This window comes from Erythranthe guttata, chromosome 14 (assembly GCF_056151865.1).
Source record: "Erythranthe guttata isolate IM_541 chromosome 14, IM_541, whole genome shotgun sequence".
Lineage (NCBI taxonomy): Eukaryota > Viridiplantae > Streptophyta > Magnoliopsida > Lamiales > Phrymaceae > Erythranthe > Erythranthe guttata.
Window position 1 is genome coordinate 4,343,666 of NC_142546.1, and position 18,558 is coordinate 4,362,223.

General features: G+C 34.1%; 2 protein-coding genes across 2 annotated transcripts; one reads left to right on the top strand and one right to left on the bottom strand.

The window, feature by feature from the left end:
* Window positions 1–689: 689 nt before the first annotated feature.
* F2KP (fructose-2,6-bisphosphatase) lies at window positions 690–12,337 on the bottom strand. The gene is made up of 23 exons (XM_012983856.2): window positions 11,877–12,337; window positions 11,667–11,730; window positions 11,272–11,567; window positions 10,249–10,458; window positions 9,437–9,640; window positions 9,214–9,309; window positions 8,953–9,051; window positions 8,835–8,864; window positions 8,249–8,302; window positions 6,843–6,896; window positions 6,692–6,769; window positions 5,292–5,383; window positions 5,162–5,219; window positions 5,001–5,075; window positions 4,662–4,709; window positions 4,360–4,457; window positions 3,724–3,799; window positions 3,363–3,425; window positions 3,150–3,241; window positions 1,849–1,917; window positions 1,685–1,748; window positions 1,533–1,598; window positions 690–943 (listed from the first exon to the last, which is right to left on the bottom strand). Exons 1-23 carry the CDS (start codon window positions 12,057–12,059, stop codon window positions 869–871), a joined length of 2,244 nt encoding a protein of 747 aa, XP_012839310.2. The 5' UTR covers window positions 12,060–12,337; the 3' UTR covers window positions 690–868.
* Window positions 12,338–13,655: 1,318 nt separating this feature from the next.
* Window positions 13,656–14,588, top strand: LOC105953816 (F-box protein CPR1-like). The gene has a single exon (XM_012977497.2). The coding sequence runs from the start codon at window positions 13,656–13,658 to the stop codon at window positions 14,586–14,588; it is 933 nt and encodes a 310-aa protein (XP_012832951.2).
* Window positions 14,589–18,558: the final 3,970 nt, after the last annotated feature.

Sequence of the window (18,558 nt, forward strand, 5' to 3'; positions counted from 1 at the left end):
GAAGAATGGAGACCTTTATTAGCCGATACCTCGCACCAATATTTGAGATACCAAAATACAATTGCGATAAAAAACAAGAAGAAAATCGCAATGTATATGATAGCGCCGATATCCATTAATACAATGGCATAAATTCATTTACGCAGTAATCGAGTAGGTATACTGTGTGTGAGAGCTGCATGCATGGGCGTGTGTGCTGTGTTTTTCTTATGTATAGAATGAATAAAGTTTGTGTGTAGGAAAGTGTTAAAGAGTGTGTGTGTGTGTGTATATATTTATGTATATATTGCCTAGGGACACTCCATTTACATGACCTGGATTCGTCAATAAAAAAGGGGCTAGCAATAAGTAGTCATTTAAAGTGTTCAAGAGTATGTGTGTGTATATATATATTTTCTATAATAATAATAATTATTATTTTTAGATCCTACTTTTCAATTTTGAACACACATAATTTTTACTTTCACACTTTACTTATTTTTTCTTCCGAAAATACCCTTGAATAAAAATTCTATGATAACGTTCGTCTTAAGATTTCAAAGAAGAAAATAAATGATCTGCAAAGGAAGGTGGCTTAGTTGGTGGAGCAAGATATTTTCATCTTGTACACTAGCTAAAGTGTCACAAAATCTATGGCAAGAAGAATCAGAAGTACGTAATACTATACAAGCGAAATAGGGCGACGAAAATCCCAAGAAAAAGAGCACGGCTTTATTGATTGTTTCGGATACGGAGTAGTACTCTTCTAAGTTACCTGTAAATTTTATTTTATCATATGCCTAAATGCAAGTATGGCATACAAATTGTGTAGTAGAAGAAGTAGTACATTTTGTGTTATTACTTGGACAAATTGATTGATGGTGCTGTATCACATAAGCTTGTATCTTTTCTCTTGGAGGCCAGTAACTCCCATTTGTATCTCTATTATTGTGTGAAGAGGCATCTGCATTTTACAATCATTGAAGCCAGTTAGTTTGTATGTAAGAGGAAACAAAATAAAAAGTTTAGCATCGGTTCCGAATTATACTACATGTCAGCTTCTGTAACGAAATGCAATGAAAATTTATAATAATAATAATAAAACATTGAAGTGAAATTTCAATCAGATTATAAAACAGAGCAATAAATTTACTTTTGTCATGCAATTCGAGTTTTACCTACATTCCTTTATGCTGCAAACGGGATTATTTCCAACTATAATTATATTCCTAAATGATTCTAATTGGGTGCAACTAGATGTGTCTAGGTTACAAACAAAGAGACATTTGTCCTACACAGATCGTGAGGTCAAAGGTTCTTTATGTATCTTCTTTGCATCTCAAATTATCTAAAATGCCACTAGAAGGGACACATAATATATTCTAACAAATATTCCAGGGTAGAATGGTATTTTGATGTCATGAACATTTCAATCCCAAAGAACAGGTATCATAGTATCTAATTATTAAAAAAATAATCTATCAATGTTTTCTATCATGCCTACATAGAAATAATTTCACTATTACAAGTACAAGTAAGCATGAAAAAATTACCTCGATATGGGGGATCTCTTTCAACGGCCTATCGGCAAAATAAGCATACAAAGCCCTCAACACAGCCTGGAATATTCGAAACAAATCATTTGCCATCTGAAGCACGATCCATTTTGACAAGAAAAATAAATTGATATTTTCAAATGTAAAACCTGGTGAGATATAACCACGACAGGAGCTCTTTGTCGTTCAAGCTCAATAATCACGGGCTCCAGCCTGAAAGAGAAGAACGGTAAACACATTACGATCAGTAGAGCTTAAGCTTTTTCTTCAATAACAAATATTTTTACGTTCACTAGAACTGCAGAACACAAACCTTTGTATAACATCAAGATAAGACTCCCCACGAGGATATCTGTACCTCAGTTTGTCCTTTTTACGTGATCTGTGACATATATAGAATACAAGATGAGTGAAAGAATAACATATTTGAAAAAAGGAAAAGAAAAGGCAGACGTGATTTAGTAAAATAGTTTCACATAATTTATAAGCATTAAATGCAATGACCGTAAAATTCCATTATTATTTTTTTTATCATAAGATTAACCTAAGTAGTATGACTATTAACACCATAGAATGGGATTAATGTTGATGAAAAATGGACTGAAGACTAAGACCTTCCAACTGTTTATGACAAGAGATTCACAAAAGTTATGATTTACTAAAATTTAAATAATTTGCTTTTCAAGTTATCCCTTAAAAGAATGACTAAATATAATAGATTACTGTGTAAAATGTTTGCTGAACTCCATTCTTCCAACGTTAAGTAGATAAATTTTCAGTGTAGGTATTGTGCCAAATCACCTAACAAATCTATTGAGACAAGTCGATTTCTGACATACTTCCTTCAACATGGAATATGGCTTATAAGGGTGGGACTGGATATATTCCTTCTCAATATTTATAATTTACTAAGTGTTAAATGCACTGAATCTCCAGGAAGCTAGCAGCATAATGCGCCATTAACAATACCAAGCCTACGGACAGAGCAGACTTGTGTGAAAACTTCATATCAAGTCTCGTTTTTAGATAAACTCCAATAAAACAATTAAAGGTGTACTAAAAGCTATCAAACTATAGATCCTTAAAATATTCTCATAGTGTCCAAACCTATGTTTAATTACCCATTTGCTTAACTAATTAAATGCAGCTTGGGTTTGCACTAGTAGGACAGAATCTTCTAGTCGTTAAGATAAATAAGTACTATAAAAGGGTCGGTCGGCCATTTATTTAATAGCCATTGTAGGTTTGGTTGCTGTCAAGTGACAAACATGAAGCTCAAGCATCTTAAGATGATAGTCTAATCTTGTCTACTGAACAATGATGAAAACAAATAACGGTACTAGATGCGCGTGATATGCAATATATCATTTTCAGGTCAGAAAGTATTACAATATCTAATGTTTGAATTACTACCTCATCTGAAACCTTACGATTTTAAAGATGTTTGTCATTTACTATTAAATAGCTCTAATCCATCCCTCAAGTGCAGTTGATTTTCATTTTTGTGAATCTTTTAGAGATGGTGTCACTTAAAATATAATGACTCTTAATTCTTAACACGTAAAGATAGATGAAAAATAATCACGAAAGTAAGTCATGAGAACTGAAGCATACTGGTATTCCTCGGGCATATTTTTCTTTATTTCTTCATATGACATCCCATCACATACACCAGCATTAATTTCATCAAGGGCACGCCATTGTATCTAAAAAAGAATATAACATAATGGATCAGATCCGATATCACTTATCAGTTCAAAGTAAGCTTGCAACAGCCATCGATTAGACTTTGTAATTTGAAATAAATTATAGAAATTATTAAACAACCTTAGGGAATCCAGCTATTGGGCTTGCTGTTAAAACCGTTCTCTGCAATGTGCTAGTCCATATCTAAGCCAAAGGGGAAACAGAATCAGAAAAATATTGAACTTCATCAGAATATTTTATGCATAATAGACTGCAGCCCATGTAAAATATATTTCATATTATTCATGAAAAAATTCCCCATATTTATGCATAATTGATTTGTATCTTTCTATTAGAATAAGCACAGGTATATGAAACAGATCATCTGATTGAGAGACAAAATAAGTTCAAATCAAGTTCCAGAACTCTATAGAAGCATTTATTTACATTAATATATTATTAAAATCCCAAAACCCAGATCTATTAAGATGGAGAAACTTACTGAAGCAGCCTTTTCATTTTTCAGACGTTTCTCAACAAAATTTGCAAGTTTCTTTGAGTAAAGCTCACCAGAATCACTGCAAAAAAAATTTACATCCTAAATTAACAATTATACAGTAAGCACATTGATTATGTTAAGTAATGAGATCATAATACTATACATATGTAACTCGAATAAAAAAGTAAAAACAAGGAAAACTTTGTCGTTACTAATGGCAACTTTTAGTTCACACTAACGGAACGTCATATTCTAGAATTGAACATGATATAAAGCTCTTGATGGAAGGGCTCAACCACCTATTCTGCCTTAATAGACCATGAGAACACTTCTTTTCTACATGAAGCATAATTGCACAAAATGTATCTCTCTCTCCATTTCTCTAAGTTTTTCACACAACTAGATGCAACATAGATAATTACTTATACAAAACATTTCAAGAGGGGATAATAGGCAAAATAGCTCTCACGTTTATTGGAGGACTGTCCTGAAAAGGAATGTTTACCATCAGAAATGGTAAACTGAGGCTTGGCTATAAAGGATTCATAGTTCAGATATCAAATCAGATTTAGCTATGGTCAATTGTGAATGCAAGCAAAACAGGTTAAACAACATTTTCATGTTGCACATATGAGAAACCTTATCATACTATCACCGCCAATTCGACCTCTGACATTGTCTCGGCTCTCTCCATGCCTCGTAAGCAAAATTGGACGAGGAGTCAGATGTGTATTCACCTGCCAAATAACAGGCAACACCATTAGAAGTCACATCACATATCACAAATAAGGTTGACCCCTCCCCCTTTCCCAAAGGGAAAACTAAGGGGAAAATGAGGGGGAAAAAAATATAAAAGTAAACAAAAAAAAAAGGAAATATTCAGTGTTCTGTTCTGCAAGGAAAGGCAAGCCATATCCCTATACAAGAAAAGTACAACATACCAGGAAGAATACTATCCGCCCCGGAAGGTAGCCACTAATGTTGTTCACCTGTTTCATGAAATGCCATCACACTTGTAAGATATTACATCTCAGCTCATTCCAAATTTTCTTGTTTTCCTCCTTTTCTTTTTTTCTTTTTTCTTGTTTTTTTCTCCTTTTGAGTGTGTGTGTGTGGTGGTGGTGGTGTGGGTGGGTGGGTGGGGGGGGAGGGGGGTTCTGCAACCACATAAGTTCAAGAATGGAGGCACATGGATAAATTCAAATATTAAGTCAAATATATAGATAAGGCAATTCAAATAAATTCATGTGATCTGCAATACCAAGGGAAAGGGGGTTTACTTGTATTTGTCCACCGTGGCCACTGACCATATCGATCATCTTGATATAAGAGCCTTCTTCAACTGGCTCATAGAACTGAATCACAAAGAAATAGTACCCGTAAAACATTCATCATACACAACTAATGTTTACTAGCCAAAAGTATGTCCAAGGAGATCTACCTTTTCATAATTCTCGAGTCGGACTTTAAAGTCATGATACCCTGCTTCAAAATCGGGTCTGAAAGATACCACAAATCACAATGTAAAGTATAGTGTACAAAAATAACTAGGAAATCTTCTTGCATCTTACTCTTCTGCGTAATCTGGGCTTTGTTGAACTTTGAGGCGTATATTCCTTTCAATTATTTTCCGGTCATTGCATAATGTCTCTAAAAAGATAATCTGCGAGTAAAAAATATCAATCATGTATCAGTCAGAGATCTAGTGAATATTATCCAACACAACTCATAGTGCACGTGTTGACCATGATTAGCCACAGACAGACATGTAAAACAAATGTGAAATAGGTAATCAGAGGGCAAGAATAACATGGCAATCCAAATTGAAAACTTCGTCCAAACTTGTAAAACATCAAAAGTCATACAAATTTCCTGGACATATCCCCCTTAAACAGTAAGTGGCCATGCCCAAAAATTCCTTTAGAAACAAGAAACTATGTATAAAGCATAAGTCTTGCTTAAACCTGACCGTATATCAATAGCATAAATACTAGATTGAATATTTAAGTTCTTTAATATTTACCAAATTAAATCATATTGTATTTTTATACTTAATTAAAATTTTAGGAGTATCATCTGGACCCACTAATTCTTTGTAAACTTTAGGGACAACTTGATCATATTAATTCCAGGACAAAATGTATTTCTTGAGCATGTGACATTCTTCAATATTTGTCCACAAATTAGAAATATACCATTTACAAGATATATAATTGTAAAAACAGCACAAAAGACACCCCAAAATCAGCATACGGATGGTAGAACAGAGGGGACAACGAGAGGAGAGCGGTGGCAACTTGAGATCCTTAAGGTGGGGCAACATGGCCACATATTTTCACTAGAAAAGATCAAGCAATATCTATTTTACATATAGGCTGTACTAGCATGCATGGTGCAAAATATGTCAAAGACAAGTAAAAAGCAGTAGAATTATTTTGAACTGCTCCACTGACTCTAACTCTTAGCCATCTTACTTAACATGCCTAAGTCAAGATCTATGTTCTAATCTAACTTCATCTGCACCCCATAACTAAAACAATCAAAATATCTGTAGCTACCCATTGCTAATTATTTTCTTGTGCCTTAATTGTCTCTCCCTCTGCCACAGATTTCCCAGAAGAGAAGAGAAAAGGAAAGACGAAAATAAGAAGTTTCCTCCGTTTCTTCCTACGTGATCCTCACACAGTGGGATAGTCGAAAACCATAACATTGCTCTACAAAGATTACAGACCCCCTCAACAGTTAGGTATCATTCTCTTGCAAGTTATTTCAACTCGTTTATGATTTTGTGCCTTGGTGAACAAGTAGCTTCGATACAACCATCTTTATCCTTTCATGCCAGGCACATAAACCATATCAAAGCATACGCAACAAAATTTATTAAACGAGACTCAAAAAGGATATACAATCAATAAGTATCAATGCATAATAATTCATTAGGAATACAGCAAACAACACTCAATAATATTACCTTGCATCTGCCTTCAGCCATTTTCATAAGCATATTCCTTCTTACCCTGGTGCTATTCGTAGCATCAAATATCCCAACCTAAACATAATTACGAATTGCATTATGAAAGGATCAGATACTTGTACACACTAACAGAGTAAAAATGACTTACCTGACCACCCTCTTGCATCCAAGATATCATATCCTCCATTGCAAGTGCTGCTACCTAGTAGCACGGCATGAATTAAAACTATGTGCAAGGAAAAAGGTTAATAAATGTATAACTGTTAGTGTAGAAAAATCAATGCATGGGAAACAAGTTCGGATGGATTTTATAATTGCATAACTCCAGTTTGAAGAATATAAGCGGGTTTTGACATAACTAGATATAGAAGGGGAGATCAAAATCAAGCAAAAGCATATCTTTTGATAGTATAACATATTAATCTGTTGGCATGCAGAAAAATAAAAAATAACAACATGAAATTTTTCACCGTAATATCTCAATATAGAATATTTTTTAACTATATATTTTTGATGCTCGGGAGGCCTTTTATACTCTTTCCAGAACCCTCAAGTACGCTTTACAGAGAAGAAATAGTGCTGCTTGCTGTCATAGAATGGAGTAGACTTTTTTACCACTACAATCATTGAGCCGAGGCTTCTATACTTTCCTGGGTTGCATGCTATAAGATAAGACGCTTATAAACATATGTGTGTTCCATCCCTTGCATATAATGAGAAGAAACGTATATTTCTGAAAATATTGGATGGGAATTTGTTTAAAAGTATTCATGCCCCGAGGGTTGTGAAATTAATGGCATGGGGTAAATGCGCAAATGATAGCACTTATAAAAATCTTATTGGACAGATTTGAAAATTTAGAAGAGACATCATCCATTTCATGGTAAATTATATACATTATTACCCTTGCAGTTTGGCCTATTCAAAAGAAAAAAAGTCGAGTAAGTTTGTATATTACGACAAAAAAAAAGCAAGAAAATCTTGTTCTACATTGTGGATTGAACGGCCTATTGAAAGGTGGGGTTCGTAAAACAAAGACAAACCTCAAGGCGCTATTTCTAATACATCAAGTATTTGTAATTTTATAAGTTGGTTTATTTCGTAACTAGGTCCAATCTCAAGGTTATTTTTAACCTCCAAATTCGATTTCCCTACTTTTGTTATATCATGTGATGCAGACAGGGTAGGAAGACAGCAACAACAAGGAGGGCTGAGGGGGGGAAGACAGTCGTAGTACTTGTTCCTCAACTTTATTTTTAAGAGAAAGGTGGTATGGAAAAAATATAAAATAAAAATGACTCTTTGGACTGAAAATTACACTTTGGGTGTCCCAAAATGGGAGTTATGAAACAAGTGTAGAAAGGGAGTCTCAGCAAGTGTCAATTTCTAAAAAATAATCTTTCAACTATCACTAGTGTATTAAGCAAAGAAAATTATATAGCTCATTCAAGACAATGAATATTCATGACGAAATTTAGTTGTATTCTACACATAAAACCATTAATACATTAATAAAATTGTTCAGTTCTAATAATTGTCCAATGGGAATGTTACCTCATTTCGTGCTTCCAAGCCTTCCGGGTTGTCACCTCGGAAAAAATCAGCTGACTGCATCAAGAATTATGTAATATAAAAAGAAGATCCAAACGCAACAAGTAACCTCGGTTTTATAAAGGAATGTAGAGAGACTAATACGCCAACACAATGCAACAAGTTCCATATGGTGACAGTTATTGACTGAAGGCCTAAGCATGTGTATCACACACTCTTTGTAGTTCTATATGATCATGGTACCATAAATTTAGTTATACTAAAATGCTTATCTTTAGATCTGGGGGAACCTCTATCTGAACAGATCAGGTGATTATTATTCCTCAAAAAAATAAAGAAAAGCACATGCACATGCATATCCAACGAATCAAACTTACACAAAAAAGAGGAATTTCTTAGTCATATTTCTATGCCGTTGCTCTTTTTTTTCTCCTTTTTCATTTTAATAATAGTGGTTGGTGAGGGGTACATTTGGCAAATTAAATATTCCAAATAGACAGGGACAATGAAATTGATACCACTTAATTAATAGTGCTTAATGAGACAATCCAACAAAACATGAAGAAGAGATGTCACCAACTGATAGTACCTGGTTAACTCCATGCTTTAACCTCCGATACTGCAACAGAAATAGAAATCAATGATTCTTTATGTTTTTCTAATCCCATATGAAGAATAACAAGAAATAACAATGCGAGAACAATTACCTTCCCAACATTGAAGTGTTTGGTATCATGACCTAACCAACGAAGATACCGCGTAAGTTTAGCTGCAGTGAAAGTTTTGCCACGAGCAGGCAAGCCAACCTGTAGTAAGCGTAAATTCGGTCAGAAATTGACATGGAGTCAAATAATTTATAACAATATTTGAGGGGCTCTTTATATAATATGCAATCATAACTTCTGACAAGCATCGGTAAGAGAAAATGAAACTTGTATCAAGCATAAGCCAGTGTATAGAGAAAGTACCAAGACAATTGCCAAATGTCTATCCTCCTTGGGTCCCAGCATCTGATCTGCAACAGCGCCAGCTGCAACAGCTCCTGCAGCGGCTGGCATAGAGTTCTAAAAATAATCGATGAGTAATAGGTTAGAGGTAATTTTAAGAGAAAAAAAAAAGAATAAAAAAAACAAGTTTTGAGGTATATATTTTCGGCATTCTTCAGAGTTAACAGTGTGCATTCCCACAAACCTTGGATTCTGAATCAAGTTTGAGATCAACAGTAAAAGAACTAGCTGATTTCATTAGTCTAGGAGATCCTACACCCCTATCCACAAAGAGTCCTCTGTGACCTTCTTGTTTCTGCATAGATGAAAAGGCTCCAAACGACTTTGATTCAACCAAGCCAGGTGCCAAGGAATACTTTGCTGTGTCTGGGACAATGACTTGCATCCCCTGGTAGAAAGTTAATGATGATCAGTCCAAATAAAGGAAGAGTTATATAACAGTTGTGAGTATATGAAAGGCAAGAGAAAGTACGGAACCAAGTTCTGTTAACTGATAAATAAGTACGTTCCAAGACTGCAAGATGTATGTTCACAACAGTACCACTATAAATGACCAATACAAAAATCACACATATATATATAACTTCTAAGTCCTGTTTTTATTTGAAAAGCAGACAATTTCCTTCCTCCATATCAACAACTGGATTAACCGGGTGATCATTCTGTTGTATTGGAAAGAAATAGCAATTTCCTGGACAGGTTCACATTCTACCCAAAATCGCAATCTGGTGGTGTTGCAGTTGCAAGTAAAAGATTTTAGTTATCAAAGATTAACCTTAAAACCCAAAAAAAAAAACTAAAAAAAAAAAAAAAAGAAAACCTAAAAACCAAGATATGCATACCAAGGACACCTAAAAACCACTATCTCCATACCAAGGAAGACCAGCAGACCACATATAAAAGAACTAACTATATCTTAACGCCATACTGCTACAAAAAAAGTTATGGCATTTAAATAAATTATAAATGAATGACAGATAAGGAAAAGAACAACACCGTCAAATCAGGTCTGTCAACACCAGCATCCTTCTGGTGATGTAATGCTCCACTAGAGCCATCAGTCTTGGAAAATACCCCAACACGACTCAGTGACCTAGGAGTTTCTGTCATGTTAGCTGCATACACCAGACCTGAATTTGCAGATGTTGCTGGAGCTGGAACAACGTAGTGCTCAATATCAAGCTCCAAGCTTGCCGAAGATTCATTCTGTAAAGGAAGGTGACAAAAAAATGAAGTGGTAGATAATATCAATGAAAACCATTTGAAGAGAACTTCAAACATAAAAACTTATAAAGGCCAAAAAAGAACAGAAAATTATTTGCACACAAAATCCTGAAGTGTAGAGCAACAAAATTAAGAAAATTAAAAGAGAGGGGCAGTATATTCATAAAATTGTATATAACTAGGTGGCAGTTTTCCAAAATATACTCTAGTCTGAACATTTTCAGAAATTTGTGTGGAACTATAAGAGCTGCTAATTTAGAGTTTCTACTAAAACCAATTCAATCAACCACCAACAAAATTAGCCTGCTAGTGGAATAACGAACTTTTAGACACTAACCAACCACTCATTTTAGATGTGTTCATCTGATACCTCATTAGAAATTAACTAACAAAAGCACAAACATAAGAATTCAAAACTTTTAGAGGCCCTTTTTCCACAAATGTGAACCAAAAAGGCAAAATGAATATGAACAGTTTTTTTGTGCCGACACATTCGGACCGAGATCCATATTTCCAACCACTTTAAATTCTGAATTAAATTTTGGCACCAATATATTTGGCCCTATATCTATATCTCCAGCCAATTAAATTTGTAAACAATTCAGATAACACAATCCAAAATCCAAATCCTCGCAAGTCAGATATAGAGAAAAAAAAATAAGAGATCACACAAGCAACTAGCTATTAATTATCTAATGAAATTAAAGCATTAACATCATTATACGAACTCGATAAGGCATTAAATATTTAAGAGGTTGAGAACATTTCCCATTATACGGCAAGTTCCACGCATACCTCATTACTGGCATCGGCCGCTGAATTCATACTGACGTCTGGTATCCCGCGAACAGAGGAAGGCTGGAAATTGTCCTGATATGTTCTCCAACTAGCAGCAAGATCGAACGGCGAAACTCTATCCGCTTTAATGAATACTTTGTACTCAAGAACATCGTCACTGCTGAACTTAAACATGGCCGACCTCCTGTCACCTCCCAACGCACCCCCCGTCAATTGCCTGTTCGAACCTTCCTCCAAAATACAAGGGATATTGCCGTATTTTGGTTTCAACAGAAACTTGAAATCCAACGTCTCTATTTAAATAAACGAGACGGAGATTATTATTAGAATTTGAAAAATACATAGACACAACAAATTGAGGGTACAGATTATAAAATAATGGAGGTAATTACCATGATTAGGGGGTACAACAAAGCTTAATTCCCACATAGAAGCCGATTCCCGTTCCATGGAGAGCTGAATTGAGTTCACAGTATAAGTAGTTCATCAGCAATTAATTACCCAAACAAAAAAATTGGAGGGAGAAGAGTATGCGAATCGATTTTCATCACTTTTGCAAATGAATTATTTAGAAATTAAAAATTAAAAAAACGGAAACGTACGGCTCGGGAGGAATCCCAGGAGCCGACGAGGGGGACGGAGCCGTAGACATGGGGGATGAGGTCGCCTTTAGGGTTGTAATTCTCCATTTTGAGAGAGACGTAGAGTTGGCCGCCGGCTTGGTCTTCTCGGTCGTCGCTGCCATGGGAGCTGCTGTCGGGGTTCTTCGATGCACCGGTGCCCATTTTTTCTTTTTTTTTGGATTAACAGCAAACTAAGTAGTCATGAGAATGTGGGGGATTGATTGAAAGGGGATAAGAATGGAAATGGAATAATAGAGTAGCTTGGTGGTGGGGGAGGAAGAAGAAGAAGAAGAAGAAGAAGAAGAAGGATATGCTGTGTTGCTTTTAGGATGTGGATTCTGGTTCTGGTTCTGGTTCTGATGGTGGCCATGGAGAGTAGGGAGGGGGTAGGGCCCTATAACGAATCTATTATTTATTAATATTAATATAATATTAGGATTATCCATCCAAGAACTACTCACTACACATGTCTCTGTTACCTTAGATCAGATTTTACCTTTACTTCTTCTCTCCTTTTTTCTTTTTTTTTTTTTTTTTTTTATTTACGAGTTAAAATACTTTTAACAGAATAATTAAAAACTATGGGCTCTTGAGGAAAACCTTTTAAAAAAAAAACTAGCAGCCAACTATATGGGTACACTGGGTGAATTTACATTCTCGTATGATAATTGGAAATCATACGAGAAATGTAAATTACACTATGTTAATCATGTGTGACGAGTTCGACCTAGCAACTGTTGGCAACGGGACTTGAACCAACTTACTCCAACTGCTAGGTCATCCTATGGAGGACAAAAAGATGTGGGGTGAGGGTGCAAAACAAGGACTTCCCGGGTCACTCATTTCCACCCTTTTTTTTTTTTACTTTTTTTTTACTGTATGAGTTTTATAAAATCGACTATGAAACATAGTCGATTAAGGAAATTCTTTAAAAAAAAATCGTTTTACTTTTTTTCTCTATCACGTATATTAATCGTATGTAAAGCATAGTCGATTAAGAACCTGAATACTAAAATAACAAATCACAACTACAAAAAATGGCAAAATCAACTATATTTTACAAAAACAAAAAATATAGAAACATTATAATTGATTTATACAATTGGGATGAATAAACAAAAAATCAAGAAAAATTAGAATTTGGAGTTGATTAACCTTAATCGACTACTGAACATAGATTAAGCCTTAATCACTATTGAACACGTGTGTAATCGATTAAGGGTCCAGCCTGCGCGAATTTCTCTACCCGCGCCATCCTCTGCTTAATTTTTAGTAGTTTCCGATAAGGATATAGTGGATTTTAATTTCCATAACCCTGGTGAAGAAATTAAAAAAAAAACAAAACAAAACAAAAAATTAAAATAAAATTGGGCGTTAAAAACTATATTTTTTAGACCTGGTGGAAAAAATAAAAAAACTGAAATAAAATAAAAGTAATAATTTGTTTTAAAATCGAAATTAAAAAAATCATACTTTTTTTTTTAAGTAATTACCGGCCAACCGACTTTGGAGTAAATTGAAAACCATCGATCGAAACATTTAAACACGGGTCGGTTAAATATCTGTAATTGGCAATCAAAAGTGGGTCGATTAGCCGATAAAACCGGCCCATGCCCAGCCATACCTATAAGTATATATATTTAGGGTTTTATGGTGGTTTTAGTGTTTTGGTAAAAGTAGTTGAGTCGTAGGCCATAGCCTATAACCTTGTTTCTACACAAGAACTCCAAAATCACGCTGTCAACAACCCCAAAAACCATGGCTGATAATAATACATCAAATCTTTTTCTACTCAAAAACTCAAATACTTCTTCTAACGGAGAAGGGTTTTCTCTGGTTAAATTTAACGGCAGAAAACTGAAAACTGTACAGGCATTGGACGCACCTTACGGCTGTGATCACGTCTTATGCTTCTGCGACGGCCTCCTTCTCGTAAGCCGCTTTTTAAGCGGCGCAATCGCATTGTGGAATCCATCCACTCGAACAATAGAAAAGATTTCTCTCCCCTACACGTGTTACGGTTCGAGCTACGGGGTTTGTCGAGACCCGATCACGGACGATTTCAAGGTTGTCATCCTGTCTTACCGTTACTACACGGTTTATTCATGCAAGAATAATTCATGGAAGAAGAAGATGAAATACGAGTGCATCGAGTTCTTTTATTACAGTTATACTTCTATAATGGACGGTTGTCCCGGGGTATGCGTTGACGGTGCCAGCTATTGGGTTCTCGAAAAATCGAAAAGAATTATGTACTTCGATCCGAGAGACGACAAGTTCAAGATTCTGCAGAAGCCGAAGAATATTGCAGATGATGACGTCAGCAAGTCGATTTACTTGGTTGATTTGGGAGGCAGCTTGTGCCTTTATTGCAACGGGAGAGACGCGACTAGGGTTACGATTTGGGCAAAGGAAAAGGGCATTGACAATAATTCCTGGAAGAAGTTGGTAACTATTAGGAATGTCGAGACGTCGATTAAGCTGTTTGAGCCGCAATGTTTCGTCGGAAATAAGATTGTGATTCGAGTACAGTACGATAAGGGATTGGTAGTGTACAATACTTCTAAGAAGAGGTTTAAGGAATTGAAGGAGACGAAGGCTTTTGGAATTGGATTGGTTCCGTATTTGGATACTGCGTTTTTCCCTATCGAGAAATCGAGGTCAAAGAGGAAGCGGAATTCTTTACAATAGAATATATATTAATAGTTAGCATTTCATAGTCTTAGTTTGATGTTTGGTTTGCTCGAATAGATACACGTATACTTACACGTTTTTGGTTTCGTGTAATGTTTTGGTCTCGTTATTACTTATTAATTGTCATCCATGTTTGTTTTGGTTATTGATTTGTTGCTTAATCAGGTGGTAACAAAACCATTGTCACTTTCTTACGCATTCGATCGATCATCTTATTTCAAACTCGTGCATCGATCTTATATTTCGTATATGTCACGCATTTGTTGTTTTGAGCCGCCAATCTTTTGTCGGAAAATAAGATTGTGATTCGAATAAAAGGAATGGAAGGTGATGGATAGTATTTTTTACTTCCCTTACGAAGAGATTTGAGGAACTTGAAGACACAAAGGCCAAGGGGATGTCGGTTTTGCAGAACCTACACCAGGTCAAATATCAGTTTTACACCATTGATCTATACATAATAACACACGCATTGATGTGTATGTGTGCTTAATGAATAGTTATTTATATAAATCTACGGTTTAAAACTAGATGGTGTATTTCACCAGGTGTAGGATCTCATAAACCAGGGGTTCCCCAAAAATTTTATATGCTTCTTTATATATATATATATATATATATATATATATATATATATATATATATATATATATATATATATATATATATATATATATATATATATATATATATATATATATATATATATATATATAAGAAATTTGTTATTTACATATTTTGTTGTAGACTCTATATCTGGTGAAATACCCCATGTAATTTTACACCATTAATCGACACATAATAACACATACACCCATTTGTATGTGTACTTACTATATAGTTATTTATGTTGATCTACGACAGTGGCGAGTCCAGGAATTCGGTACAGGGGAGGCTTCAATTTTCGGGGGTTCGGAGATTTTTTTAGGATTTTTTTGAAAATAGGAAAAGGAGAAACGAAAAAAAAAGAAAGAAAAAAACAAATTTTAGAGTTTTTTTTAATTAATTTGGATTTTGGGTGGGCTAATTAATAAAATTTGGGACTTTTTTGTATTAATTTGAATTTTGAGTAGGCTAATTAATAAAATATGGGGCTTTTTTTGCATTAATTGAAATTTTGGGTGGGCTTGTTAATAAAATTTGGGTGGACTAAATAGAAATATGGTATAATTAAGGGGGCAAATTAAAAAATGAGGGTGGACTTGAGTCCACCGTACCCTTGCCCAAGAATGGACTCGCCCCTAATCTACGATTTAAAACCACATGTTGTATTTCACCAGGTATAAGATCTTAGAGCATCTCCAACCGGTTTCACCATTTTTTCACCAAATCCCATTTATGTTGGTGAAAAAATGGGTTCATCTCCCACCGGTAGCACACCATTTTACTCTTCCACCATTTTTAGTGGAAAAATGGTGGTTTTGGTCTCCAATGGGTATCACCAAAATTTAGACCAAATATTAAAATAATAATATTTCACCATTTCACCACTTATAGGAAATGGAATTTGGTTTGGTCTCCAATGGCATTTCACCATATATACCCCAAAACTATAAATCTAATGTTAATCGTAATTTTATAATATTTTATTTCCTAAATATTAATTATAGATCCAATGCTAAGTAATAAATTTTCTTAACTAAATAATTTAAAAATTATGTTATTAATTTTAAAAAATTGTCTAAACATGAAATAACATGAACTCAAATTATTTTAAATATAATAAAATCATACATAAACAATAATATCATAAATTATTGCATAAATAAAATATTACAACATAAATCAATTTGAAATCATAAAAAAATCTCATTCACCATTATTATCATCATCATCACCATCATAATCTTCAACATCACCGATTTGAGCACGTTTATCCCACAAGTGTGCTACCAGTCTCCTTCTTAATTCATTGTGTATTCCTTGATTTATCAGATTTCGATGTCGACCAAGAAAACTAACATATGCCGTATTATTAAAATCTCTCAAAAGCTCAACAGGCGGGATAGAGGACAAACTTTCATAGTCAAGGTTTGTGGGAAATTGAGTATCATCAAAAATATAAGCATTTCTATATCCACTGCGTTCTTCCTCAACTATCATATTGTACAGAATAATGCATGCAAACATGACTTCTTGTAAGTCTTCTTTCTTCCAGAATCGAGCCGCTCCTCTAATAATTGCAAATCGAGCTTGAAGAACTCCAAATGTCCGTTCCACATCTTAGCGTATTAGTAAAGTAAAGAAATGAACTAATAAACATTGATACCAACAAAATAAACAAATTAATTAAAAATAAGCATATTTATAGTTTTAGAATTAATGTTTTGTTAATAATAACAAATGTATTTATATTTTAAAAACTAATTTAATAATTAATACCAATGTATTTACGATAAATATGCTAATAAGTTGGTAAGCGGGTGCAATTAGTTAAAATAGTCATTTTATATGGTACTTAATAAAATTGTGCTAATTACGCCAAATCCTATTTTTATCTCTATATTTGGTAGGAAAAATAGGATTTGGTGGAAAAAATAGGAAAATGGTGGACCGGTGGGAGATGAAAATTCCTTCACCAAAAAATTTGGTGGAAAAATAGGATTTGAGTATTTGGTGATATGGGGGTTGACCACGGTGGGAGGCTAAAACCAAATCTCTATAATTTTAGGTGTAATGGTGATAGAAATTTTGGGTGAGAGGCTAAAAACACTTAAATTAGATGAAAAAATGGTGTTATGGTGTCCGGTCGGAGATGCTCTTATAAGCCTTTACATATTAACCTAGCTAGCTAGTCCCCATGCACTATTCTTCACAATCTGCTAGCCTGCTACCACCAAGAAAAAAAAAATTCAAAACCCTCATTTTTTAAGTAAATTGTATTTGATTAGTTAATAATATACATTATTTTCTTGATTTTAGTTTAGTTCTAAAGAGAGGAGTTTTAAAACAGCAAGAGGTCATTACAATAGAAAAACTGTATTTTATTACAATAGGTCCTTCTCTCTTCCACAGAATCAGGGGCGGAACCAAGATCAAATTGTAAGGGGTCAACTAAAATTTTAGGGTTCGAGCGCTCCGAAAAACAAATTAGGTTTACAAAACATTGCAAAAAATATATTACTAATTTTTAATTAAAATATCATATATATTATAATTATATCATATTTTAATCATCACAAAAAATTCTAAACTAATTCAAATTATTCTAATAATGTATTGCACTTAATATATCGGAGATTCATGGCACGATCTCATCTTATCTTTTTAAAGGCATTGATAAAAAAATTCAAAAATAAGTAATATTCATAAATTTTATTTAAAATAATACAATTTTTAACCATCTTATTTTATATTTTATATTTTATATTAAATATGATATATTCATCTATAATTTATATAAGATATTATGGAGAAAAAACAAAAAAAAATAATGGGTTAAGACACATATTTACAAAAAAAATTGGTGGGCCAAAAATAATATTCAAAAAATACAATACCAAATACCTAATTTTTTTTTCTTGGGGGTCAAAAGCCCCCCTCCCCTTGCAAGTACCGCGGCTCCTTCGACCCTACACCCGGTGATAAACACCGGGTGGGTCTTCTGCTGCCACGTGTCCCTTTTTTTATTTTTCTAAAACCCCTAAAGGTAAACCCTAGCGGGGAATATATTATAAAATACAAAAAAGAGACACGTGGCAGCAGAAGACCCATCCGGTGTTTTTCACCGAGTGTAGGGTCGAACAAATCCAAGTACGGCCGTTGCACACAACACCGTTGAAGAAAAAGTCAGATTCTCTATTTTTGAACGTATTTATTTTAATATTTACTTTAACTAGTAATTCACCCGTGCGATGCACGAGATCAATTTTTTCAAAAAAAATATTTTGGATAAAATAAAACGAACGAAAACTTTGAACAGTTGACATACATGTAAATAATACAAAATATTCATTTGTTTGTGATT

Bases quoted from the DNA above. Each gene is read 5' to 3' on its own strand.
- F2KP (XM_012983856.2), bottom strand. From the start codon at position 12,059: ATGGGCACCGGTGCATCGAAGAACCCCGACAGCAGCTCCCATGGCAGC. The intron at 8,865-8,952 runs GTAATTGTTCTC...TTTCTGTTGCAG, and splicing joins AACACTTCAATGTTGGGAAG to TATCGGAGGTTAAAGCATGG. The intron at 8,303-8,834 runs GTACTATCAGTT...TTCTTGATGCAG, and splicing joins TAAAGCATGGAGTTAACCAG to TCAGCTGATTTTTTCCGAGG.
- LOC105953816 (XM_012977497.2), top strand. From the start codon at position 13,656: ATGGCTGATAATAATACATCAAATCTTTTTCTACTCAAAAACTCAAAT.